The 27,276-nt window shown below is 45.1% G+C and overlaps 2 protein-coding genes across 5 annotated transcripts; both read left to right on the top strand.

Annotated features, from left to right (window-relative positions):
* Positions 1–1,589: 1,589 nt before the first annotated feature.
* Positions 1,590–15,066, top strand: ldb3b (LIM domain binding 3b). 3 transcript variants are annotated; one of them, XM_030077416.1, is made up of 9 exons: positions 1,590–1,923; positions 6,980–7,131; positions 7,327–7,402; positions 10,473–10,495; positions 12,244–12,423; positions 12,827–12,850; positions 13,630–13,799; positions 14,261–14,297; positions 14,491–15,066. In XM_030077416.1, exons 1-9 carry the CDS (start codon positions 1,828–1,830, stop codon positions 14,585–14,587), a joined length of 855 nt encoding a protein of 284 aa, XP_029933276.1. In that variant the 5' UTR covers positions 1,590–1,827; the 3' UTR covers positions 14,588–15,066. The 3 variants fall into 3 exon arrangements, with proteins under 3 accessions (XP_029933276.1, XP_029933275.1, XP_029933277.1); XM_030077415.1 differs by having other exon boundaries at positions 12,226–12,423; XM_030077417.1 differs by lacking the exon at positions 12,827–12,850 and having other exon boundaries at positions 12,226–12,423.
* On the top strand, positions 13,229–27,276 carry sncgb (synuclein, gamma b (breast cancer-specific protein 1)). 2 transcript variants are annotated; one of them, XM_030077419.1, is made up of 6 exons: positions 13,229–13,232; positions 16,989–17,173; positions 21,248–21,289; positions 21,393–21,520; positions 23,893–23,934; positions 25,168–27,276. In XM_030077419.1, the coding sequence occupies exons 2-6, from the start codon at positions 17,053–17,055 to the stop codon at positions 25,174–25,176; spliced, it is 342 nt and encodes a 113-aa protein (XP_029933279.1). In that variant the 5' UTR covers positions 13,229–13,232; positions 16,989–17,052; the 3' UTR covers positions 25,177–27,276. The 2 variants fall into 2 exon arrangements, 1 of the variants encoding a protein (XP_029933279.1); XR_003930057.1 differs by lacking the exon at positions 13,229–13,232 and having other exon boundaries at positions 16,670–17,173; positions 25,168–25,483; positions 25,663–27,276.

Raw genomic sequence — 27,276 nt, 5'->3', positions numbered from 1 at the left:
GTCAGGCTCTGGGTTTGGAGTTGATCAGATAATAAATACATTAACTGACAATGAAAATAATCAGCAGCTGCAGTCATGTTTTCTACTCTCTCTCTGTCTCTCTGAACACCCCCCCAACACACACACACACACACACACACACACACACATACACACCTCCCTCTCTTTCAGTGAGTCAGATGGAGGAATTAGTGCAGAAATATTTTCCATGCTTCCTTTACCTTTCTAGGAAAGTTCTGTGAGGTCATGCTGCATTACCCCACAAATACAGGTGCAATGTGTGTGTGTGTGTGTGTGTGTGTGTGTGTGTGTGTAGAGAGTGGGGGTTTGTCAGGGAATGAGGGACAAGAAAGCACGTGTAATAACAATGTGTGTGTGCCTATGTGAGTATATGTTTGTGTTTGTGTGTGTGTGTGTGTGTGTGTGTATGCATGAGCTGCCTGCAATTCAGTGTGACTGAATGGAGTGTTTGACTTTTACCAACTGCTTCACAATAGTTCAAATGAGTAAAATAATGTCTCCAAAGATGTGCCACAGCCTATCAAATGACATTTGAAAACACACTCTGCATTCAGTTTAGCAGTTTAACCTTGTAACAGAGACGCTTAAGCACTTAATTGATTTCCTTGAGGTACTTAGAAAGCAGCCAGATATGAGCTGAGAGACGAAAAGAGGTCGTCTTCAAAGCACGTCTTGAAAATGTGGATTTTTAGTGGCATATGCACTTGTCTGCACACACACACACACACACACACACACACACACACATGCACACATGATCAATCCGTGGAGGTGTTTCACTAATTTGTTGCTTCCTTCCTGTGCACTGAAGGACTGGGAGAGAGAGAGATAAAGCAAGAGGGAAAGATAAAGAGAGAGAGAGAGGGAGAGAGAGAGAGAGAGAGAGAGAGAGAGAGAGAGAGAGAGAGGGACAAAATAACTGAAAATGACATATCAACCCAAAGTGATTGATTGAGGATAACAAGGTGCTTGGAGCATGAACCATGAGAGCATGAGAGAGAGAGAGAGAGAGAGAGAGAGAGAGAGAGAGAGAATGTGTTGCAGTAAGAGGGGTCTATATTGGCAATGTGAATTGGCAGTGAGGCATTCTGGGGCTTCGCGTTACAGGCCTTATAAGGGCCAGGGCCCCTGTGTCTCCGTTCACCTCGGCTATTCTTAGGCCGTCTGTCCCTCACCCTCGGCACCCTACAGGCAAGACGCACTTCTTCTCTGTATTACAAGACTTTTCAGCTCGTTATCAAGCCTCCATGTTTCCTTAGATGTGAGCGTTTGTGTTTGTCTCTCAGGGTAAGAGCTCTGGGAGGGTTTCCCAGCGCTGGCGTTGAGGTTGTTGGGGGCTCTTAGCTAGGGAAGACAGATTTCTGTTTGTCTACAATCACTCAGCTTGGCTCTGCCCTCTCCCTGCGTGTGTGTGTGTGTGCATGTATGTGTGTTTGTGCACAATGAGCCGCGCATGTGTGTATCTCCTCTTGTGTATCTTCAGCTGTGCATGTGTGTCCATCTAACTGTGTGTGTGCGTGCGTGTGCATGTGTGTGTGTGTGTTACAGAGGTTCCACAGCACCTGACCCACCCTCTGCACCCCACCACCACCACCCCTGGGTGTTTGTCCTGAGAGCTGGGAGCAGACAGGGAGAGGAGGTGCAGAAGCCAGGGCTGCCCGAGGAGAAACGATCCCCGCCCGGGAGACAAAGGATAGCAGGGGAGGACAGAGAGGGACGAGGGAGCGCGGAGCAGCAGGAGAGCCACACAGCCGGGGAGCAGCAGCAGGAGGAGCGCTGACATTTACTGCGGTTCGGCAGCCGAAGATGAGCGCGTACACGGTGACTCTGAACGGCCCTGCGCCATGGGGCTTCAGACTACAGGGAGGCAAGGACTTCAACATGCCCCTCACCATCTCCAGGGTAAGGACATCCTCAAGAACTAACCTCCAACTCACAAATACAGACAAAGCATCACGTATTATGACACAGCAATAGGTCACTCGAATGCACCATGACAAAACAATACACTGGCACTATGAAATGACCATGAACTGTAATTAAACAGCCAGTTAAAACATCAAACTGAAACGCACTTTGACAAAGCAACCCATACAACTGCCAGCTGACACACTGTGACACAATAATGTACTAATCTGTCATGTCCTATGGCAGAATAACACACAGGTACTGACAAACCAACAGACACAATCATGTACACACAACACTGGGCATGTCTAGTGTCAAAAACGTTTTAAAAAACTTCAACTTTATCACCGATTCTGCCAGAAATTGAGGTTTTGTGATCCATATCAACACTACAGTGCGTTTGTCCATGTATGCTTGGATGTACATGCGTTCAAATATCTGTGTGTGTGTGTGTGTGTGTGTGTTTGCGTAAGTGCAGGTGCGATTATGTGTGCGAGCGATGGCTGAGCGGCCGTTATGTAATGTTGCAACGCGCGATGACGATAGGTGGCTCAGACGTAATCTCTGGAGAGGTTTCTGGAAGAGAGCGGCCGGTGGAAAGACTCCCGAAATAGTTGAGCGCAAGTGGCTGATACCGCTGCCTCCGTTCATTTTTTACTGCTCGTGTAAAGGTTTATGAGAAAACGTACTCCGGTGGCTAGTTAACATTTTGTACATGCTCACATTTTCCTCGCGCACACCGAAAATTCACAGCCATCTGCTTCAAATTGACATAAATATCAAGCCGTGACGAAGAGATGGTTCATTTTGAGCTCAGAAAAGCAGGCGAGGGAGTTGGAATGAAGAGTGATCGCCCTCTGAATTACTCCAGCATGAGCAAATGCACTGAAAATATGAGGGCTCACTTTAATATCCCACTCAGATACAGTTAGACGAACTAGATTTAACTGCATACTTTCCACCGCCGCATTAGGGAGCCGTGGCACTGTATGACACCCAGTCTCTCTCTCTCTGTCCTCTCACTTTCTGTCTCTCCCAGGCGGGTCTGAGGTCTGCCAATTTATTTACAGCATTTCCTTTAAATAGCATAACAGTTGAGGTGGATGGAAAGGCCTGGGAATGGAACAGGGAAGAGGCTAAGAGGAAACTTATTCCCCTCAGTTGCAGTTCCGGTTTTTGGAGCCGCTCCTGTTTGCGATGTCGGTTTAAAGCGATACGCAAGATGGACCGGACGAATGGGTGGATGGACAGGTGATAGATTGGTGGGAGTATGGATGGATGGATGGATGGATGGGTGGATCGATGAGGCCTCAGGAGGACAGAGAGAAAGCAGACAGTCTGTTTACCTGAGCGGAGCGGTATCGGTTAATCCTCCTGGCATTTACTGTTTCCCTCCCACAATTTCCAGTTTCTCATTCCTCTGTCATGAAGTGTACATACATATATATGGGAGTGATGCTCTGCTCTCAATCAGGCTGCGTTATATCGATTCAAGGCTCCCAACATCTGTTCGTTTATTGTTGTCTGATCCTGAGCTTTGCAAACCAGGGAGGCCTTGATCCGTGTCCAGAAGCACATTGTATTGTTGGATTTGTGTTCATCCTGTCGTGGCGTTGGGCTCGGACAGGGCGACAAACGCCTGCAGCTTTGACGTGACAATTCAGGGTGACATTACAGTTTGACGTGACGCCTCCGTGGTTTGGATTTCGGCCTACTTCTGCCAGGAACTAAGAAAAGAAAGAGGAAAGGAGATGAGGCAAGACAGTGCATTCCTTACGACTTGTTAGCCGACCACTGACCCGGGTCATCTCGGAGGCTCTTTTACTATGAATACACAGAATGATGCACAACCTTTAAGCTTTAAAATCTAAGTTTTGGAAGTGTTTTGGCCAACATAAAAGTAGTATTAAAGGCACATGAAGAAAAACTGTAGAGTGACAAAAGACATGAAATAAGAAAAAGATTTGATGGTTGACTCACTGATTATTTCCATGTTTTTCAATCTAAGAAGTCCTTCAACATGATATACATATGAAACTAACATTAAAATAAAATAGAACAATTAATAGAAAATCTCAGTATGTCTCCCTCCCCACGTCAGTTTAATGACTTGCTTACATTAACCTGATAGGAGGAGTGACTGAGTGAATGACAAAGCTCTCTCTGGCCTCTGATTGGCTGAGGTCCCAAGTTTAAAGGGAAAAATGTGCTGTTAAAGGTAAAATATGCAGCTTAAGCACTACAATCAGACTATGAGGCTCTTCCTCGGTCTGGGCCTGGTGCGTCCGGGACCTTCCTCCCGACCACAAAGAAGACCATTATCTGGGTGGTTGGGAACTTTAATGATTTAACAATGTGTGTGTGCTTGATGTCTTGATATCCTTTGGACCATCTGTTGTGTGTTCAGCTGAATGCACTACTCTTTGCAGGGTCTTGCTGTCCTGTCTGGTGCCGTTTTCACACCAGGCAGTGATGTTCCCCATCAGGATGTTCTCGATGGAGCAGGAATAGAAATAGCTCTGTTTCTGAAGGGAAACCCGGAAACGATGATCATTTAGACTCGACTGACAAAAAATATGGAAGCGTGTTATTTGATGTTTGAATCTACGTGCTCCGCATTGCTGGACTGACTCATTGATAGATTACATGCTTATTCCAAACTTTTTGGAATTTGAGTCTGAGGTGGTCTCACTTCATTTAACATGCAGGTCAAATATGCAATTCCAAGCCAAATTTCAGTCTATAGTTTAGATCTAATGTATGCCATTAGCATCATGTTTTTTTTTTATTGTAAAGAACTTCACTTTTCTTTACAAGTCGTATCCACATTAGATCTCATCTCCAGTGAATGCCATGTTTGAAATGTGTGATGTATACATACAAAGATATATGGTGAATTCACTGAGCTGTGGTATGTGTCTCTATGTCTGTCCGCATGTGTGCTCAACCGAATTGAATCATCCTTGTGAAAGTGCATTTTTCTCTACTTCTTTTCCACTCCACGACCTCACCGCCACTCAACCGTACGCTCTCCTTCGCACAAAAACACAAACATCCACAGCTGACACAGGTATGAAAAACATACAGAGGACTGACAGGGTGACAAAAGAGAGCAACAGAAAGCAGAAGAAACAGAGGATTACAGAATATAGAATATAGAATACAGAATACAGATTATAGAATAGCATTGCAGTAGCATAGCAGTACAATAAATAGAGGGGAATCATTCCGAGAGAGAGAGAGAGAGAGAGAGAGAGAGAGAGACGTCAGAGGCAGGGAAGTCTTGCATGAATGTCAGCAGCAGGTGCATGGGGTGGGGTGGGGGTGGGGGGGTGTGGAGGCCCAGTGGGGTCAAACAGAGCGAAGTGACAGTCATCAACAGCACTGCTTATTTTTAACTCTTTAACGAGTTGCCTGTAAGGCTAGACTCAATATATGCGTATATGCACCAAGCCCCTCGCCGCCGCCCATTACCAAGCGCACTAAAACCTTTCCTCTGGGTAGCTTAAACACTGCAGTTCCTATGTGGCTTTGTCGTGTTAATGGTCTGCATATTCACCTCAGGATCAATACATGCGTGGCTGAGTGCCAATGAACAACAAAAGGTACTTACGTAAAGAAGCAGCAAAAAAAAAAAAAAAAAAAAATCTAGTGGTTACCATGTAAAGCGTGTTGCCTTGGCTTTGTATTTTGCTACCTTTGAATTCAACCTTTAATATACATTTAATTGGTCCAGTCAAGAGAAAAACATGCACAGACAAACACAGGCATCAGCGTCATAATAAAAGTAAAGTTCATTGGCAAAAATAGATTCTTAAAAAAAAAAAAACAGAAAGAAATGACTAAAAGAAAAGAAATGAAAATCTAAAGTCCAAACCTTTGGTGCAAAAGCCAATGCAGCCTACGCATTTGCCTATTAATTATGTTTTTTTTTTTTTTTTTTTTTTTTTTTTTTTAAGAGATGAATGTTTCTGCAAATGAACTTTTCAAAAGCACCTTATTTGTGCACTCAGCCAAGTTTCAAGCCAAGGCTGAAAGGTATTCCTTGCATGCACACGGGTTTAGCCCTAGTCTCTTGAGTCTATCTTTGTCCCAAGTCAGTTCTGGCCTCTGCCATTGCTGTTACTTTTGCTATGAAGAGCACACATCAAGATACAGCTGCTAATATTATCATCTACATTAGCAGTGGCACGCGTCCTGTTGCTGCACACTTACTGGCTCTGGTGCTTCCTACTTGTGCTTTTATCACTACGCCCATCTTTGTCTACTAAATAGGATCATTTTCTGTCCCAAAAATGAGATGCTGGAAGCAGAGCACCACTAAAGATCTCATTTAATCAGCATTTCTGTGTCAGATAGCCCTATTTACTGCTGTAGAGATTGATTGGAGAAAGTGTGGTTCCACTTGGCTGCTCAGCGTAATACAGAGATGTTATCTAGCCCTTCACATGTGGTGCTGAAGGATTCGTTTATTTCGCTTCATCAGCTTTTCACTTTACCTTTAAGGCCTGGCTCATCAGGTTTATTTATTGAGTTGCTGCCTGTATAGAATAAGTAACAGCGGGAATGTGGCGCTATCCCAGCAGAGGTCATGCATCAGTTGTGCTGTAATGCCTGACCAGTAGACCTGGGGAGTTCATGCTAAAGGAGTAAAGGAGTAAAGTGAGTGAAGGTACTTATTTATTTTTTGTCATATGGATCATAACTCTTGGTTGGTTTCATTGCCAGCCTGAGGAAATGAGCTGCACACCAGAAAAGCTTACTGTTAACATAACAGCTGTATTAGGATACTTCTTCATATGATCTGTGGCAGGCTATTTCCCCCCTGCTTGCACTTTCATACTGGTGTATACATGTCAGTGCATATAAATACACACCCAATATGTATATGCATATATGACAATCTGTCATATGTGTGTGTGTGTGTATGCGTCTGTGTGTGGAGTTTTATTTGCGTGTGTTTTTTCAAACATATGTGCATTGGTGTGTGTCTCCTGAGGAATCTGTGTCAGTGGTTCTTATGTGACCTGCTCTGTTAACCCCTCCATAGATAACTCCAGGCAGCAAGGCAGCCGGCGGCAGCCTGGCCCAGGGCGACATCATCTCAACCATCGATGGGGTCAGCACTGACGGGATGACGCACCTGGAGGCCCAGAACAAGATCAAGTCAGCCACAACCAAACTGTCACTCACCATGCAGAAGTAAACAACCTGTGCACAAACACTGAACACGTTCAGCACAGATTTGAGTAGAAAACACAAGTATTGTTAAGGGAAAGCGTAAAGGATATTTCTTCAGTAGGTGGCCAAACTATTATAGCAATATAGATCCACCAAGAAATTACATTTACATTAAAAAAAAAAAAAAAAAAAAAACTTTTGTTGCTTTGTCCTTAGGTCAAGACGTCCCGCACTAGTTCCCACAGCAACAACGAGAGTGGACTCACCAATGCCAGTCATCCCCCACCAAAAGGTACTTTATCAACACACACGCTTGCTGGCATTATCAAGTAGATGCACCTACATGTCTGAACAAATGCCTCACCATTCACAAAGGCAGATCAACACAGAAAGTACTGTATCCATGTTAACAGAAAAAAGTATGTCTGTGTGTATGTTTTTTGTGCGGTTGTGACTTGTTGTGCTTTATGTGTGTAAGACCACCCCCATATTACTGTAACACCAAGAAAGATTACTGGGCCACAGGCTGTATCCTGCTGCCCTCTAGTGTAAAATATTCACAGTGCAACTGCAGGAATCTATAAGCACCAAGAGGCCAGAGGTCAACAGACCAGAGACACCAACCAACGGAGGAAATGAAGGACAAAGGACATCTATCTATCTGTCTATCTATCTATCTATCTATCTATCTATCTATCTATCTATCTATCTGTCTGTCTGTCTGTCTGTCTATCTATCTATCTATCTATCTCTCTATCTATCTATCTATCTATCTGACCTCTCCTCCTTATTTTTAAGGAGGAAGTAAAAGCTGAAGTTAAAGTTGTTGGAGAAGAGGTTGAATTCGAGCAGCAATCCTCTGGAAGTCACCTGGCTAATAGCTCCTCCAAAAACAATCTCTTCCAATCCCCTAAAAGAGAACCAGATCCGCCGGCCCCTGCGACCCCTCTCCTGACCCCAGTCAAACCCCCTGCCTCCTCCACCCCAACTGCAGTTTCTCCACCTGTCCAGCGGGGGCAGTACAACTCCCCCATTGGCCTTTATTCCGCTGAGACCCTCAGAGAGATGGCACTGATGCAGGGAAAGTTAGGAGAGGGGTCAGCGGCTGCCAGTGGACTGTCGTTTTTTGGGTAGGTGACCACAGAAACAGCTTCTGCTTAATTAACACCAAGAGGAGGAGAAGGCGGTCTTGTCAACCCTACAACCACCAAACCCACCAAGCTAACGCAACACAGACTAATGCAACAAGTGGTAAACAGGCTAAACAAAGCCCAACGGGTTTAGTCCCTGAGCTCCTCGTCTTGCAAGTTCATTATTATTAAGTAACAACCTGTACCCAACCCTAACTGTAGGTCACTTCAGAGGAATGGGGCTTATGGCACGCACACCACTCACACCACCCTCACTTCCCTGTTTGAGCTCACATTAACACGTCCGTGATGAACAAATATACTCAGAACATTCCATCATTATCCCAAGATACATTCTTCTCTCACGTGCACCCATTGGAGCACTATTTCTGGAACGTGTGCACCAATGCACCTGGCCCGTCTCCAGGTAGCAGAGTAACAGGCCTATCAGACTACAGGGTCATTTGAGGACCTGTGCCACAACCAACCAACCAAGGGTCACCTCGAGTGATCTGATCGTCCCATTCAAGGGTCTAAACACCAGATGAGATTCAAAATTAAATAAGGCTAGGAGGATGGGAGTGCAAAATGAATGTTTTTGACACTGTGCCTGTCTTGTCAAAATAGGTTTCTTCAGGTGCATAGGGTTAGATGAATTATACAACAACTATGACCACAGAGGAGCCCACACACTGAGTTGCTTGGACATTAATGAGCCTAAGCTTTGGAGATTGGACCGTACTTAAATGAGACATAGAGCAAAAAACCTTCTGAAAGACAACAAGGCAACAACAGCATTTCAGCCCATTGGACCATCATCGCAAATATCTTTTTTGCACCGCATCCTATTGAAGAACTCTATGCTATCTTAGCTCCCTAGACTCTTTTGAGGCTTTGTTACACTCTAATAAGTCAGTATCGTTGGGGTCACAAAGCTAAGTGTTGTTCAGCTCCAAAGAACGAGATTTTACTTGACGAGGACAACTTTAAAGGGTACCCCACTGTGTCGTTCCTAAGACATTCTCGACTTGACTGGAATCGATACCAAAGGCAATCCTCTGTCCAGATTTCTTTTAAGCCCGCATCCGCCGGACCTGATCAACAATGTCTATGACGCACGTAAGGTGTTTGGTGATCGCTGGAAGGATTTGCTGGTTTTCTGTGGTTGCTGAGGGAGTTGTCCCCAGCTGGACGATAGGAACAGGGGTTTGGGTGAATTCTCAGTCATGGCAGAGCTGGACAGGTTGACCAAGGGTGTAATCTGCTTGACCGATGACATATCATGTCCAAGTATCAGTCTCCGCTAATGTCTTTCCCCTCTGGAGCAGCTTTACTGTAACACCAGCGGTAAGTCAGTCTTTAAAACGTGTTGTGGAACGTGCTCCCAGCAGCCAGCAGGATGATGCCAGCAGCCCAACCTCTCTGGTACAGGGCGATCCTCATTCGACTGGCTTTTACCAACACAAATGAACCCACACCCTCACACACACACACACACACACACACACCCACATACACACACAGGGGAGCAGCTGTTCTACATGGTTATGGAATGTTCCGCTCTGGTTACACACCATCATCCAAAATCCTCTGGATGCCCCTAAGATGGATATCCTCTCTATATGCGTCCAACTCTGAGATGTCCCAGATGCACAGAGGTGCAGCCAAGTGCACCTTACTTAACCTACTGTATCCTGGACACGTGCACACTTGTGTGACAGCGACCGTTCTGATGCAAAGTGTTTTTATCATTTGTTTTTATCATGTTTATTAGTGTCTTCACTGGTGTGGCTGTGCTGTGCTGTGTATATGTTTGTGTGTGTGTGTGTGTGTGTGTGTGTGTGTGTGTGTGTGTGTGTGTGTGTGTGTGTGTGTGTGTGTGCGCGCGTGCGTGTGTGTGTGTGTGTGTGTGTGTGTTGCCACAATTCTTGTGTCATGTGATCAAGGCACCTCTGCTCTTGTCAGTCAGTCCTGAAGGGCACAGGGGAAGCTGGGAAATATCCCAGTGATGAGACACAGCAGCTATTCTGACCTGTGGAAGGGATTACAGCATAGCACTGTAGCTGGACAGTCTCCTACACACACACACGCGCGCGCACACACACACACACACACACACACACACACACACAGTTTTCTTCAAATTACTTCTGTTAATTCATTACATGCTCTCTTTGTCTCTCTCCGTCTTTCTCTTCTTCTGTCTGTTCGTCTCTCCCCGGTGTGTTACAGGTCATTGCAAACACAGCTGCAAAGTCAGTACCATTACATTTTCAAATGTGCATGAACTATGCCTCAGCTGGTGTGTGTTTGTGTGTGTGTGTGTGTGTGTGTATGTGTGTGTAAGAGAGAGAGAAAGAGAGAGAGACAGTGTATTTGCATTTGGATGATGATATTGGCATGAAGTGACATGTGTGAAGATGGACTCGTGTGTGTGTGTGTGTGTGTGTGTGTGTGTGTGTGCGATACTGGGCGTGGTGTCACACATGGCTGACACAATGCAGCACTTAACATGCTGTAATAGCACACTGAGGGTGCTGTCATTTGTTTCCATGTAACTGCACTAATAAACCGCGGGCTGAAAATTTGAGATGCATCATTAACGGCATCTGGTTAGCCTTCTATATGCAGCACATCTCATGAATATAAATGGATTTACATTTATGCATATTAATGCATGAGTGATGATGTACATGCTTGCTGCATACATCCTTTGTCTGCAGTGTGTATCAATAAATCATCCGATTTAACAATTCAAGGTTTCTATTGCGCCGTGTATCATTTGAAACATGCAGCTAATAATCTGCCTGATTGTTTTATCGGCAGTTTGGCCTGGCTTGGAAGCACTTGTGATATTCAGTGTGTTTCATTTTGTTTGGAGCCGAGTGTTAGCTGTGTCAGTCTTCTCTCTACATGATAGTTTGTTATTAGACTGGCACAGTGTCATTACAATGACCAGAAAGTAGTTTAGTGGTTTTAACTACTGTAAGGCATGCTGGAGGAAACCTCTCTTTTATCAACAGGCACAGTTTGATGTGTAAGGCCCTGATGTACTAAAGCCTCATTGCAAAAACTTCTAGCATGTGCAAAATCAATGATGCAACATTAGTATGTGCAAAATCTTACTGCACCAAAACTGAAACAACACTGCAAAAACTCAAAATCTTACCAAGATTATTTGTCTTATTTCAAGTCAAAAATGTCTTATTTCTAGTCAAAATATCTCATTACACTTAAAATAAGACATGATCACCTCAGAAGTAACTTGTTTTTAGACAATTGTCTCTTGTTTCAAGTGAAAATTTGCTTGAAACAAGTGAAAATTTGCTTGTTTCATTGACGAAATTTGTTTCTTGTTTCTAGCTAATTTTCACTTATTTTGAGTGAATTTTCACTTTTTCCACTGGCAAATTTTGCCAATGAAACAAGCAAATTTTCACTTGTTTCAAGTGAATTTTCACTTGAAACAAGTGAAAATTGTCTAAAAACAATTTACTTTTGAGGTGATCATGTCTTATTTTAAGTGTAATGAGATATTTTGACTAGAAATAAGACATTTTTGACTTTAAATAAGACAAATAATCTTGGTAAGATTTTGCGTTTTTGCAGTGAAGATTGAAAACCTGTAGTACCAATTAACATTTTTAAGTAAATCAGGGTCTATATGTTGGGTGCAGCTGAGTGTACATACATGAGCAGCAGCTACTACAGAAAGGTAGAACAGCCCCACCTGTCTGTCAGTCCTGTTACTACACATCAACCGTGTTAGCCTCCCCTCACTTTGATGTCTCCTGTCTCTTTTGTCCTTTCCCTGCCTCTTCTTTCGTCCCGCCTTCGTCTCGTAACCTCTTGACTCCCCGGTCGCCTCCCCTCCCGCTCTGCCTGTTAATCTCGACCGCCCTCGCTCCTCATCCCTGCACCCCTCCACTCCCCTCCACCCCCCCGCCCCCGCTCCAACTTACTGACACTGCCCTGACACTGACAGTATGGAGTATGCTCCCAGCTTCAACCCCATAGCTCTGAAAGACTCAGCCCTGTCCACCCACAAGCCCATTGAGGTGAAGGGTCCCGGGGGCAAGGCCACCATCGTTCACGCCCAGTACAACACACCGATCAGCATGTACTCTCAGGACGCCATCATGGATGCCATTGCAGGACAGTCGCAGGCCAAGGGACACGAGGGGTGAGTTTGCACCTCCATGACTAATCCGCTCCCTTCCTTTCACGCTTTCACTCCAATTATTCGTTCTAACTGATCACCTTATAGGCTCAAATCCAACAGGACCAGATGTCAGGCTTTGAAAAATAAGGATCTTTTCCCAAAAAGTACCTCCTGTGTATATAAAAGAAACAATTAACATGGAGCGTCTGAACATGCAGGGCGTTCTGTGCAACGATTCTGACGTCTCTGTCCGGGCTTTTCCTCGTTGTCTATGTCCACACCATGTCTCCTCCTTGCCTTTCACTGCTTTTCCTCTGCTCATTCCATCCACAACCAAACAACAAACCAACCAACCACACCTGTGCTCTGTCCTCTACCCCATTTCCTCCCCATCCTTTCTTCCTGGTTGATCACATGACCACAGTGAGGAAGCCGGCTCCCCCTTGGCGTGAGTACAGCAGTGCCTCTATTCCATCCATACTCACCCCATATATGGATTCCTTGGGTCTCATATATGGCTCATGTGTCTTTTCATGGTTTGTTTGGTAACAGCTTGTGCGTCGTTCTGTGTGTCTCATAAACTAAACCAACCCTACGACACGCTGGGAAGTTTACAGCGAAAGGCGTCCTCATGGTTGACTAATGGAAAGGTTTGAACTTCTGTGTTTTGTGGGTTGTACTCTGCATCCATTCGTCGTGTTTATTCATTTATGTTTTTTAATGCCCCAAGAGGGAAATTCTTCTTTTCACACTCCGGTTGAGGTGCTAGACGGATGATATGTCTCACTCAAAGATGCTTTGCCGTGCTGGGAATCAAACCAGGACCAGCTGTCTTATCTGTAAGACAGTCATAATCCCTTTGTGTGTAAAAGTACTTCAAGGTACTTTGGTCAAAGTGTGAGAGTGTTTTGGGCAGGGATTGAGAACTTTGCAGCTATTATACGGCCCGATGGGATTTCATGGCATGGGAATGTTCTGAGTAGTCGATCACAGGTCTCAATCCACTGCTGCCCACTTGGTATCTACTCACTTTCCTAACACCCATCGGAGAATGCTGTTAGAGCATCACCCAGTCAATTAATGTAGCTGGGTAACGTCACTCAAATAGAGCGTGGTTTGCACACTGAACTCCCATAATATGGAACCATGGGACAGCCTCTTCACACCATGTGTACATATAGGAGCAGCTTTCGACACACAGCTCTAACAGTGGTGTCTGTCCTCCAGTGGAGTCCTGCCAGTTAAGGACCCGGTGGTGGACTGTGCCTCTCCGGTGTACCAGGCGGTGATCAGGCCAAATGAAACGAACCCGGAAATGTCCGAGTGGGCTCGCCGTGCCGCCAACCTGCAGTCCAAGAGCTTCAGGATGCTGGCCCACATCACGGGCACCGAATACCGTCAGTTCACTGATGTGTCTTTCTTTCTTTCATTGCCTCTCATCCTTTCTTTTTGTGTCACTGCTCCTTTCCCTTTGTTCACCTTTTCTTCCTTGCTCACTTCCATTCACCTTTCTTTTTCCCTTCCTCCCCATGTTTTCCATCCATCATCCTCCCTTCTCTCCTTCCTTCCTCCTTTCCTTTGCTTCTCCTGTCCCTGTTCTTTATTTTGCGGCGTCATTCGCTTCTCCCTCCTCTTCCCTCACTTCTTTCCCTCCCTCCTCTTTTCTCCTTCCTCCTTTGCTTCCTTCCTTGCCTCCTTTCTCCTTCCCTCTGCTGTTAGCTTCCTGCATCCCCGTTTCCATCGCTTCATCCCTTAACTCTTCTTTCGCTTCCTCCCTCCCATAGTTATAATTTTGCTATTATTGCTGTTATGTTTTCTGAGTCCTCATTGTCTCTCCTGTCCATTTCTCTCCATGCAGTGCAAGACCCCGATGAGGAAGCCCTGCAGAAATCGAGGTAAGGGGACAAAAACAGAAAACATTCAGCTCAGCACACATTTTGTCTTTGGAGCTGTTGGATCTTTTTTTAGGATCTTAGCATGTGTTTCTCGAAACGTTATTTTGCCTTGCATAAAAAAAGCAGAACTTTGAGAAATGTGTAGCCTACAGTATAAAATCTAAAGTAACAGCCATGCCTTCCCAACCATCAGAGAAAAGTTTGAGTCAGAGATGAAGGGCCCCCGCTTTGCCAAACTGAAGAACTGGCACCACGGACTGTCTGCACAGATCCTCAATGTCCAGGAGTGAGGAGGAGAAGGAGGAGAACATGACAAAGAAAGACATGGACAAACACACAGGAGAAAAGATGAGGAGGTGATAAATTACTGAGAAAGAGGTGGAGGAGTAAGGAGCTCCTCAGGAATGTGGGTTAGTGTGGTAGCCTAGATTAGTAGAATGTGAGTTATTAATTGTTAGAGTGCAATCTGTTCATCTGTTAATAAGCTCAATATTACCTGTACCTGTCCCAGTGTATCTATCGACTGCTAAGACCTGATCTCACATTTGGGTTTTTCTTTTTCCTTTCTTTCTTTCTTTCTTTCTTTTTTTTTTTCTTTTTTCTTTTTTTTTTTTTTTTTGCGGTCCTATCTCTCTTAAATAAAGAGAATTGTACAAAATAGTATTCAGGTGAAACTGTAAAACTGATCATTTAACTTTTACGTCCCAGTACATACACCACATGAACACAGCGCATGCTTGTGAGAAGGCACACATATAGACATATGCACATGCACAAATGCTGTCTGTAAAAATGCACACTCGGAAAATGTACTGATACCAATGTGAATAAATATTTTCTTAAAACCACATGGCCAAGTGGATCATTCATTTTCATCCCCCAATCAGTGTGTCACATTTACCGTTTCTACTCCTGTCTGGATGGCAGAGAGAGGGTTTTTTTTTACTGCACAAACCAACACATTGGGAAGTATAAGCTTCTGGCATAATAATGTAATTGTTTATGAGCCGGTGGTGACATCGACACTGAAGCATATATGGTGTCGAGATACCCAGCATGAGAAACTGCAACTGCATTCTGTTTCCACGTCTCTTTTTATTTCTGATGATCCAAGCTGCAGCATGAAAATCAACAGCAGATGGCCACTCCCTGTGGGCTATCTGTGGGAGTTTTAATGTTATTAATATATACTGACTAAATTCTCCATTATTGCAGAAACAGAACATTTTCCTCTGGTGTGGGATTTCCTGCTAACAATCATATTTGACGAATTGGCTTATTAAAATGTGCGTTCATTCCTTTCCTTTTTGCATCAAAAACGCTCAAGACAAGAGTGGTTCACTGCAGGCGAACTGAATGAGGGGGAACAGATAAAAGAAAAAGTCTGAAGGAGAAAAGGTGTGAGTGAGAGCGATGACTTTACAGCTTACAATTTGGCTTTGTAACCCTTTTATAAGATGAAGCATCAACACAACCATAATGCTGTGTCATGATGTCATATTTATAGTGGCCACTAGACGGCAGCGTGGCTCCATACAGTCAGAAGACTCAAACGACAAGTGCTTCTCCACAATGGAAGAGCTAAGCATCATTTAATGCATCAGATCTATCAATTAGGTTATATGACCACAGCTTCATCAGAGAAAGCCCTAGTGCTTTGAGTGTATCGATGCCCATTTGATATCTTCTGGTATCATCATGTGCTGTGCTGCCAGTTATTTCTCCGTGCTGTCCCGTGTTGCCTAAAACTATTTTGAACAAACCTGGTTGGGATAAAAATAGGAAGAAAAAAGGGAAAATGGAGTTGTTGTCATATCAGTTACACCCAGTCGAGGAACCTCCATGCTGCTGAGTCTGGCAGAAAGAGGATATGTGTGTGTGTGTGTCTGGGGAGGGATGGGGGTGGGGGCGGGGTGGGCTTTGTGACTCACTCAGGTAGCGATGACAGAGCACTTTCTCTCATCCCACAACAGGGAAAATGGCTGCCGGTAGTCTCTGCCCCCCCTCCTCCTCCCCGCCAACCCCCCCCCCTCTCTGCACATTTCTGGGACACGTTGTGTGGGGAGATTATGGGCGACATGTCAAAATCGCACAAGGCATATGATGCAAAAGCCTTTTTCCTCTCTCTCTCTCCTGCAATCCCGGTGATTATGTAACCTGGCAACGTTGTAAATAACACACACATCATCGAGAGAGGTGTTTTCAGAGTACCAATTAAATATGCAAACTGATAGGCTGAGGGTTGCGCTGGGCTGAGAGAGAGAGAGAAAGGGAGAGGGGTGGTGTGTGTGTGTGTGTGTGTGTGTGTGTGTTGTGGGGGTCAGCTGCAGCACGACTTAAAAATGCTGCAGCATCCAGCAACTTCTGTCTTTCCACCACTCGTTCTCTCCATCACACGCACATCGGCTGTTTCCTGTCCTCTCCCTCCCTCTCTCTCTCTCTCTCTCGCTCTCTCCCTCTCTCTCCCTCGCTCTGGCTCAGTCGCTCTCCTCTCCTCTCTCAGTCTGCCTGCTGTAGCCCTGCTGTGTAGTCCTCTCAGCCTCTATTGCACCACTAAGGGAGGAGGAGCCACCAACACACACACGCACACACACACACACAGACACACACACACACACACACACACCCTTACACACACTCTCACATCGCACATCATCTCTGTGCTGCACATTCTCTCACACTCGCTGCAAGCACCAGCCAGCCAGCCAGCCAGGCCCGTTCGGAGCAGGGGAGCCCAGCCGTCTCGTCAGCCAAGATGGATGTACTGATGAAGGGGTTCTCTATGGCCAAGGAGGGGGTAGTGGCCGCTGCAGAGAAGACCAAAGCCGGCGTGGAAGAGGCCGCAGCGAAAACCAAGGAAGGGGTGATGTATGTAGGTACGTAGCACATCCTGTCTGCGGAGCTGGGAGCCACACCGACCTGCAGTTAAAAAAAAAAGCTGGAAAGTTTGCAGGGAATTGCACACATTTACAGTGTATATATATATATGTGTGTGTGAGTGTGTGTTTGTGTGAGTTTGTACGGCTAGGAGGTGGGGTCCCATGGGTGTCCACGTCTGGGACAGCTGTGAGAGGTGAGGGGAGCAGAGGGAGGAGGAGGAGGAGGGAGGAGGGAGGAAGGAGCGAGGGGCTGGAGCGAGCGCTGGCAAGATACTGCTGCAGGACTGGTGCAGGGCAGAGGGTGTGTGTGTGTCTGTTGGGGGGGGGCCTGCTGGTAGAGGAGGGAAGAAAGACAGGAAGATGGATAGAAAGAGATGGAGAAAGGTACTGTAGCCTACCAGGGAGGGAAATGGTTAAGCAGTTAAGAATCTGACGGAATGAAATGGATTGATCAGTGTTGATTGCCCCAGAGAGGCAAAAAAAAAAAGGGGGAAAAACTGAGGAAAAAGTAAAAGAGATAAAGAGTGGAGAAAAGGAAGAGAGACAAGTGAAGGTGCAGGCGGTAGCAGACCTTTTTGTTAGTTTTCTGCATCACCACTGGCACATCGCTGGCTTGTGGAGGAAGGGACCGTGCTCAGGGTGAGGAGCCTGATGACGAGAAATCCTCCTAAACTCAGTTCACCCTCCGTTTTAGGCGAACACAACTCTTTCTGAGGTGCATTTACAGCTTGTGTCACTAAACAGATGTAAGAAATAAAATATAAATGAGGCGATTTTTATTTTATGCATTTCTTTCTTTATTGTATTTGCCTCAAGATGCTCACCAGCTGGAGGTCACATTGCAATTTGTCCACATTTTACAGGAGGCAGAGTGGTGTGTGTGTGTGTGTGTGCAACTGAGTGCGTCACATCTCAAGGTTACCCCGAGTGCTGGGCCGTCAGAGAGAGAGCGAGAGAGAGAGAGAGAGAGAGAGAGAGAGAGAGAGAGAGAGAGAGAGAGGTGGGGGCAGGGTAGGTGGGTCGGACGGAGCACGAGATGTGGGGGGTGGGGTGGGGGTGTAGTCGAGGGGGAGCAGAGGAAGTGGCCGGTGTCTGCAGTGTGCTGGCTCGTCGTCCGGCTCACCAGATTGAGAGCCTGACTGACGGCTCAGAGCAGCTCTGCTGATGTAGCAACTGTCAGGTAGTGTAGAAAATGATGATGATCATAAAATTAAAAAAAAGGAAAAGAACGAATGGCATAGGTGTGTGTGTGTGTTTGTGTGTGTGTGAGAGAGCCAATGTGACAGGTGGGAGGGGGGGAGGCAGGGGCAAGGATCAGCTGAGCACTGCAGCAGTTTGCTCTTTCCACGCAACCCCCCCTCCCTCCTCCCTGCTGGCCCTGTGTGTGTCCGCTAGTGTGTGTGTGTGTGTGTGTGTGTGCGTGCGTGCACGCGTGCTGTTGCAGCAGCAGGATTTGCCGGCCAGCGTGCGTGACGCTCTGATGACTAACCACCTTCCTCCCCCCACAGCTCTCTGAACACACCCCCCTCACTCCTCCCCTCCACCCCCCAAAAGAGAAAGATGGAAGGATGGAGAAAGAGAGAAGGAGAAGAGGGAGAGGAGAGGAGGGGATCGGAAACAGAGCCAGTGAGCAAAGTGAGGAAGGAAACGGCAGATGAAAAGGAGGGATAGGTAAATAAGACAGAGTGACAGACAGAGGAGGGAGGGGGTATTATATCAGAAGGGCTTTGAGCTTGTAGTCTTGTGGCTCGCCTGGGAACAGATGGAGAGAGAGAGAGAGAGAGAGAGAGAGAGAGAGAGAGAGAGAGATGGGCGATAAATAGAAAGATGGAGGAATAATGCAGGTGGAGGGAGAATTTGCAGTAATTTAAACCTGGATGCTCCACAGGGTGCAGACTGGCAAAAATTGAGAGGCTCGGATAAGGGTGCAGGGGATGTGGGGGGGACGGCCGGAGAGAAAGGAAAGAAGAAGGGAAGGATGAAAGAAGGAGCAGAGGAAGAAAGTGAATAGAGAGAAGCAGATGCATGAAATGATAGAAAGGAAATGACTAACACTGAAAACACTGAATCCTTCCTCAAAACTCTCTAAAGGATTCATTTTCTGGCCCAAAACACATCAACTATATGTAAGACAGTGGATTTGACTGCTGATTTCCCTGCACTGGTGTTTTTTCATTAAACAAGAGGAGCCTTTTTGGACCTCAGTCTGTCTGCTCAGCCACAAGTCGCACTCTGAAAAAATGATGAAAACTATGTTTTGGCATTATTTCGATCACTCCTTTTCTGTCGCATGTTGCACACACAGCAGTTTGCACGCTAGCTCCCCTGCAGAGATTTCACCTTCCATGGCCACTGCATTGTTTCCGCTCAGAACTTGCCATGCTACACCGTCTCCTTAGATAATTTGCTTCTGTAAGCGAGTCATAAGTTAATTCAAAGCCTCTGTGTCAGCCCGCCATGCAGACACTGTGATTGATAGAGTGACAGTGACAGATCACCAGAGGCACACAGTTACATGTAGATATTCACACTGCACGAGGAGGTTTACGGGGCTCCCTCTGTTGAGTGGGAAAAAGAAGCTGTGTCATCACTGTATGTGAGTGTGTGTGTGTGTGTGTGTGTGTGTATGTGAGAGAGAGAGAGAGAGAGAGAGGGAGAGAGAGAGTTGGGCTGTACTGCAGTATTGCTCAGTACCCAGGCACGTGGCTCATGTACCACGGGGAGCGTGCAGAGAGATGAGGGAGAAACAGAAAAAGACAGAGAGAGAGAGAGAGAGAGAGAATGGAAGAACGGAGGGGTAGGGAAACATGGGGGGGGGTGCACAGGGGATGCAGGGCGCTGAAAGTGGCAGCATATGTGAAGAAACGCGGGGAACACAGAGAGAGTGCAGCAGCTCACCGTGGTGTCTGTGTGCACCAACATGACTGATGCTATTCTGCAGATTTTAAGCTGGATTTGCTTGAGAATTATCCCTCCACCTCCCCACCCCCACCCATCCTTCCTTCCTGAATTTCTACTGTCCTTCCTTCTTTCCTTCTGTCCTTTACAACAGATCTCTCTCTCGCTCTCTCGCTCGCTCTCTCTCCGTCATTCTGGCAGATTACATAACTATCATTTAATCTGCTCGGGATCATACTGTAATGAGAGCAGGGCTGGAGAGCAGAGCGCTCTTGTTGTTGTGCGGAGGGAAAAGGCAGGAAAGAATCAATCAGTCAAGTCAATCAAAAGGTTTCAATAAAACATTAAATGCAGCCAGGGTTAGTCAGCTTAACTCGATCTGCTCTGCTCTGTCATCTTATTAAGTTGCCTTAATGAGATAACGGATAACAGAAAAAGAAAGAGCCTAAAAGACCAAGCACATTTCAAAAAAGCAGGCGAAACACATCAGTCACACAAAGGCCACTGAGTAAAAGTTTTATAAATAGCAATGCATCCTGCTGACACTTCATCTTCAGTCTCAGAGCTGTAATAACAAAAGACTGACCATAAAAAAAAATGCAAGTAAAGTACATTTTTTCTTATTGAGTCATTGTTCTCTGCCTTTTTTCATATCATACATGTATGATATGATAATAACCACTTGTGATATAATATGAATATCCCTCTAAATGGGTCATAATAAATACATGTTGATGTGTTTATGAAGTTACATCACATCACATGTGTAATAATAATAAAACTGCAACATATCAATTGGTCACATTCTTTTCATTCTAACGATTTATTAAACTATGAGTAAATGTTATCATAAGTCAATTATAAACATTTTGCAGCCCTTATTAAGAAATAAATGTCGGTTAATGCAATAATTGTTGCAGTTTATGACGTTAATAATTTTCATTTCATTTTCAATCCTTTTCAGAAGGGCATTTTCAGGGTATTTTTGTTCCTATGTTTATCTGATGCTAATGACATGAGCTGCCAGTCTGTCATGTGTTCATGTGTATTTCAAATAGATCTTTTGATGGGGGGTATTTCTCCATCAAAGGAGGTTATTCTCTTTGTCTGGGAGTTATCTGACCTCAGGCTAAAGGTATGAATGTGATTCTGATCTCCTTGTCTCTCCCTCAGGCAATAAGACAAAGGAGGGAGTCGTGTCAGGAGTAAACACAGGTAAGACAAACTGCCTGTGTGTGCACTGTATGTGTGTGTGTGTGTGTGTGTGTGCAGGTGTGTTTCATTCTGACTCCTAATCCTCTTCCTCTATGCGTCCCAGTGGCCAACAGGACCACCGAGCAGGCCAACATTGTTGGTGACACAGCGGTTGCCGGGGCCAACGATGTGTCGCAGGCAACCGTGGAGGGAGTTGAGAACGTCGCCGCGTCGACCGGGCTGATCAACCAGGTCAGTCGCAGCGGCAGCTCACATCCACCCTGCTGAAGTGTCCTTGAGCAGGGACGCTGTTTGTCGACCAGCTCCGGGGGCTGCCGCAGCTCACACTGACCTTTGACCTCCCTGTGGAGCAGACACACAAACAGAGCCTTTAACCTCCAGGGATAAACAAAAATACCCCAAGAAAAGTGCACCAGAGAGTATGAACACTTTGAATGATGTGAGGCAGGAGCACTCCAATTCACAGCAGCTTTGTTAGACGCTCCACACAGGGCTGTAAGGCAGCGTGGAGCAGCACCAGCAAAAGGCCTGAAACATGCCGCTGTAGATGTGAGGAGACGTACAGGTTCAGGTTGTGTGGCTGATAATGAACGGGCCACTTTAGGCAGCAGGGCCTGCACTCAGCCACCAGGGAGCGCTCTTTCCCCAAATACATGCATTGGAACAAGGCCGCATAACGTCACAGACCTTACTCCCCATCCTTCTTTCCTTAAAAATGTGATGCATATTAAATCAGTGCCTTAATATTTCTGCTCTTATTCATAACGAAAACATCCCATACATTAATCTGTTACAGATAAATGGATCATTTTACTTCGTGCAAGCATAACCTGAGTTAAAACATGAGGTTGCACGCTTATATATGTTTTTATGCAATGAATTTTAATTATTTATTTTGTTGGATTTCAGCAGGGATCAAATTATACTGTATTTCAGCTAATATTTACTAGGTGGTTTGAGAGCAGGGCAGTTGATAGCTGATATGATGTTGTTTGTTTTTTGATTGCTGAACTTGCTGAACATTTATTTAACGCTAATATTATTGTCTGCTTTGTTTACTTGAGCAGATCTGCGCTCTATCTGCAGTGCACGTATTTGAAATTTAAAAAATCTATCAAATAAATAAATGTCCACAGGTAATCAAGAAACTAAAAAAAAAAAAAAAAAAAACTGTATGATGCAGATAACCTCAAAATGTCTTCTTCTGTATCCTGTATCTCTAAATATTTCAAAGTTCAGCCATCATTTTTATTTAATTTGGTTTGACAGAGCTGAAAGCCCTCCTTAAAATTTGAAGCCTGTGGTCAAACCTCTGTGTGATCCTCTATGCTCTTAATCTAAGTTTGTTGTTGCTCATTGTGCATTGCTTTTTATTATAGTTATACATATGGTGTGGTTGCTTTTGTTATATTAGACCTTTTTCACAGCAGCCTCTTTGACATGAAAGAGCAGGGGACACACAGGTGTGACCGATGACACTAACAGAACCCGGGTCCGAATGGAATAGAGACTTAATTAATTTTAAAATGATTTTGAAATGTGCTTTAGTGACACCTGTGGTTCCCCTGCTGATTAACGTCCAAACGGCTGCGGTGCGGCGGAGTGTCTGTGTGTGACTGTGCTCTCTTGTGTTCTGTGCTGTGTTTCTGTTCCTTTGCTAATCTGTTCTTGTTCATGTTGTTTGTGTCTCTTCTGTGTTGCCCTGGTAGGAGGAGCCTGTATACGAGGTGCCTATTGGACAGGACTGTGTGGGGTCATAGGTCATCATGTTTAGGGCAGAGGGATAAATGGGATAAATGGGATATTGTGCATGCTAACCCCCTACTGTAGCTACCGGCCTACACCAGAGTGAGTGAGCATTAAGAAGGGGAGAGAGAAAGTGCACTGTGATCCCTCCCACATAAAAAATCCATGTGTTTTAACACTATGAGAGGCTTGGAAGAAACGCTTCCTCCAGAGAACATCAACAGCAGGATAGAGAATAATTTCACCAGGCCTCTTCTCCTTCTTTTGCACTATTCCATGCATGACACATCCCACAACATCTCTGTAAGCAATTCAGACATTTTGCAGACGTTAAAGCTACACTTTCCTCCTATCCTTCAAATGCTCACTCACTTGTCTCTAACATTATAAGGATAGTAAAATTCTTCCATTCTTAACCATACTATTGTCTACCTTAAGCGACATGATAAGCTCTCAGCCGCATCTCTAACGCAATAAATGAGCAACACTCATGGCATGCACCAACTAGCTTTGATGTAATACTGAGGCAAAACCTAAGAGAGGGCTTTGCACACAGAGCCTCGCAGGTGAGGCTCATAATTTACATGTCAAGGGACCTTAGACAATACCATAAGCATGACGTACAATAAGAGTTGATGCACTTACTGCAACACCAAGCTGTCTGAGCCCTGTCGCATGGTGTTTGGAGTCTTACTGCTTTAATGGATCAGAGCTGGAGGGAGGGGGAGCTGGGGGAAGGTGACCTAGATGCTTGATGCCCCCGTCCTCCCATCGCTTCATCTAGTAACCTCTGCAACATTTACTCCACCTCTTCCTCATCTTTAATTTATTCTCTCTGTCCTTCTTTCTCTCCGCAGGGAGAATATGGGGGAATGGAGCAGGGAGGTGATGGAGGAGAGGTGAGGAAACAGCTGCAGGGCTGGCACCGAGATTAAAGGGGATTAGAGGCTGTTCAAGCAATAGTTAACTATTGCGAGAGATTAAAATACATGTGATATTGTAAGTCAAAGGAAATTGCCAGGCTAAAACACATTAGCACTATTTTAAAGCTGAACTTAAAAATAGTTATTTATGATTTGTAACCACTAGAGGGTGCTCAGCGTTTAAATTCTGATTGTAGAGAAATCTGACTCTGTACTGCAGCGTGCTTGAACCAAACCAAAAGTTAAGGCAAAAATTGGGATAGATATGAGAGATTACCTGGATTATTTTGTCTCAGACCTCCAATTTGAAAATGTGGTGAAGCTGCAGACTTTCAGCAACAAGGTGGCACTGCTTTGCGTGGACTGAAGTGCTGACTGTAGCAACAGAGGCACTCACATGAGCAAAGAGGAAGGCAGAGAAGAAGCTTGTTTGGGCAGAAACTTTAAAATTTAGAAATCTTAAACCAGGAAATATCAACAGGCCGGCTGTAAATGGTATGGTGGAAAGCCAACAATGATTACTCTCATTGAACATGGGTCAGTTTACTGTAATGTAGTTTTAACACCTTGGATTGGCAATTTACTTTAGAGTGCTCACACATTTACAAATTTACAGGCTAACAGCAAACGCTAAACTGTTGCATGATTAAACTGCATAAATGTCTATAAAACTATAGGGAATATAGTTTTATAGACATTTTATAGACTAAACTATAACTATAGCTTATATAGTTTGAAGGAAATTATATAGCAAGTATCTACTACTGAAAATGCTGCCATGATGAACTCTTTGGTTGTTTAAATCTTCTGGGAGAAGACATGAACATTTTTTCCCACTTGGAAGCTTGTATTTATGGATGTAATATTGTGTCGGAAGAGTTTCATGATGTGTATCAAATGTTCAACAAATATACAGGGAGAAATCCAGCATATAAGAGGGAGATCGCTTTTTTCTTTCTTCCATTAACCTCCATTGTAGCTGCAGCTGCTCTCTGTGATTTTACCCACAGAGTTACACCCTTAAATAACAAAACAACACCAGTTACATATTATAAGTCACAAATGCTGCTTTATAGATAGTGTTCATGTGTTTTAGGGTGAAATTTTCCTTTATGGACTGCAGTCAGTTAGCTTTGAATCATCTAAATGTCACTTGTCTTTCTTTCCTTCTTTTGTCCCTGCAACCCTTCCTTGATTCCTTTCCTCCAGGGGTATTAGTCGTTGTTGGGACGTCCCCTCCCGTCCTCCCTGATGGACCCTCGCTGCCCTTGCCTCGCTGTACCAGACTCCAGATGTTCAACATATTTTTTTGTGACTCTATGGAACCAAATCAACTGAAATAGACTCTTCCAGATGCTCCACCTCAAACCCCAATCCTCCTTTCCCCCAACCCCGTCACTCCCTGATGCCCTCTTGTTACCCGCTGCCAGTCCCCTGCCACCTGTAATGCCCCTCACCCTGCACCTACCCCCTTACACACACACACACATACACACACACACACACACACACACACACACACACAGTCCAATCCCCTGTTTTTCTGCAGCCTGTAGCTTTTCTTCCACCGCCTGTCTTCCCTCTCCCTCACCCTGTGTTAGTGTTGTCATGTTATTAACCCAGTGTTGTTGTCACCCCATACCTGCCACCCTAAAGGGAGACCTGCTCACACACACACACACACACACACACACACACACACAGTTAAACAGAGGCACACCTTTACATGGAGTACATACTTGTACATACTTGCACCCGCCCTGAAAAACACCCACACCCACACACACACACACACACAGATGCATGACAACTGTAGTCATTGTTCAGAGGAATTTAGTCTATAGAAGTACCTTGGTGTGTGTATACTGCAACAAAAAATGGCGTGGCCTCTGCAGGATGACATGCAGTAAGAGAGAAATATTCACTGTGTGACTAAGACAGGGTGTGAGGAGGCATGAGCAACTATTTATGTGTGTGTGTGTGTGTGTGTGTGTGTGTGTGCCTGTGTGTGTGCATGTGAACTTCTGTGTTTGTGTGTGTGTATGCGTGTGTGTGTGTGTGTGTGCATGCTGATGTATAAACCAAGGACAGTGCTCCAGAGGCTTCTGCAGGAGAGATGGCCATTCTGTTTGTGTGTGTGGTAGTTAGTTCGCTCCAGTAGACTGCATGAACAGACACGTAGAATGACTTGTCACGTATCGTAACCGTAGAGTAGCAGCTGTCCTATTTAGCTTCGTGCGGCTTAGCGTGTGTTTTGTCTCGACATTTAGAAAACAGGGTCATGACCGTCAGCCAGGAAGCAATATTTCTACGCTCGCTGTCTCAGCTCTCACAGTAGCAACCTGAGCGAGTGCTGAAACCGATGCAAGGGAAAACAAGGGCATTTTATTTTTTCCCCCACGAGTTATTCATCGAATCTTAAAGATAGAAGCAATACTGTGCAGCTCCAACGTGAACCAAGAAGGCAGCGTGTGGATGTGGCCCGGGTTTAGTTTGGGTTTAGAGTTATTTTAGAAATGGGAGGATGAGCGGGAGTGTGAAAAACAAGACTGGTAATAATGTGGTCCCTCATTGTGTTACATTATCTATTGTACTGTAGGCCGAGTTGCTTTTTTAGTCGCCGTGAAAGTGGTTTGCATGTTATAGAGAGAAACAAGCAATATGGATGTCAGCCAATCAGCTACTCAGATGTCTGTTAGCAATAACGACAGTCAGCCAGTCTGGGGATCAGACGGCCAATCAGCCAGTAGGGATTTTACACTATGTTGCATCTTGGGATACGTAGTTTTTAATGGTTGTGTGTAGTTCCCTACTGACTCGTTCCACTCTGAACCTTGACTGTTCTGAAGCCCCGCCCATCAACTGCCTCAGCCAATCAGAGGATCCCTTTGTCCTGTCACTCACTGTGCCCTGTCCCCACCGCTTGTGGTAGCTCCACAGCTCATCTGTCTGACATTGTGTGCATGCGTGTGTGTGTATGTGTGTGTGTGTGTGTGGGAGTGTGTGTGTTATTATAGAACAGGTCCAGCCAGCAAAGTGTATGTGTTTGTGTTGGGAACAGGTCTGTGTGTTTTTACTTTGAGGCCAATGGAAACTGATGACTGCATGTTGCCTTATCAAGCAATCTGACATTCACACACACACACACACACACACATACAGTACACACACCCACACTTGCACTGATCCACACACACAAACAAACAACACACGGTCACAAATCTCACTTCATGCACCTTGTTTAAGTTGACATCAAAGCAGACTCGCTGATTTTATAAACAGTACCAGTGGAAATTAAAACGACTTTGTTGAAATCCA

The sequence above is a fragment of the Myripristis murdjan genome, chromosome 19 (assembly GCF_902150065.1).
Source record: "Myripristis murdjan chromosome 19, fMyrMur1.1, whole genome shotgun sequence".
Classification (NCBI taxonomy): domain Eukaryota; kingdom Metazoa; phylum Chordata; class Actinopteri; order Holocentriformes; family Holocentridae; genus Myripristis; species Myripristis murdjan.
The sequence above is the reverse complement of the archived record's forward strand: the minus strand, read 5'-3'. Positions and strand labels throughout refer to the sequence as shown.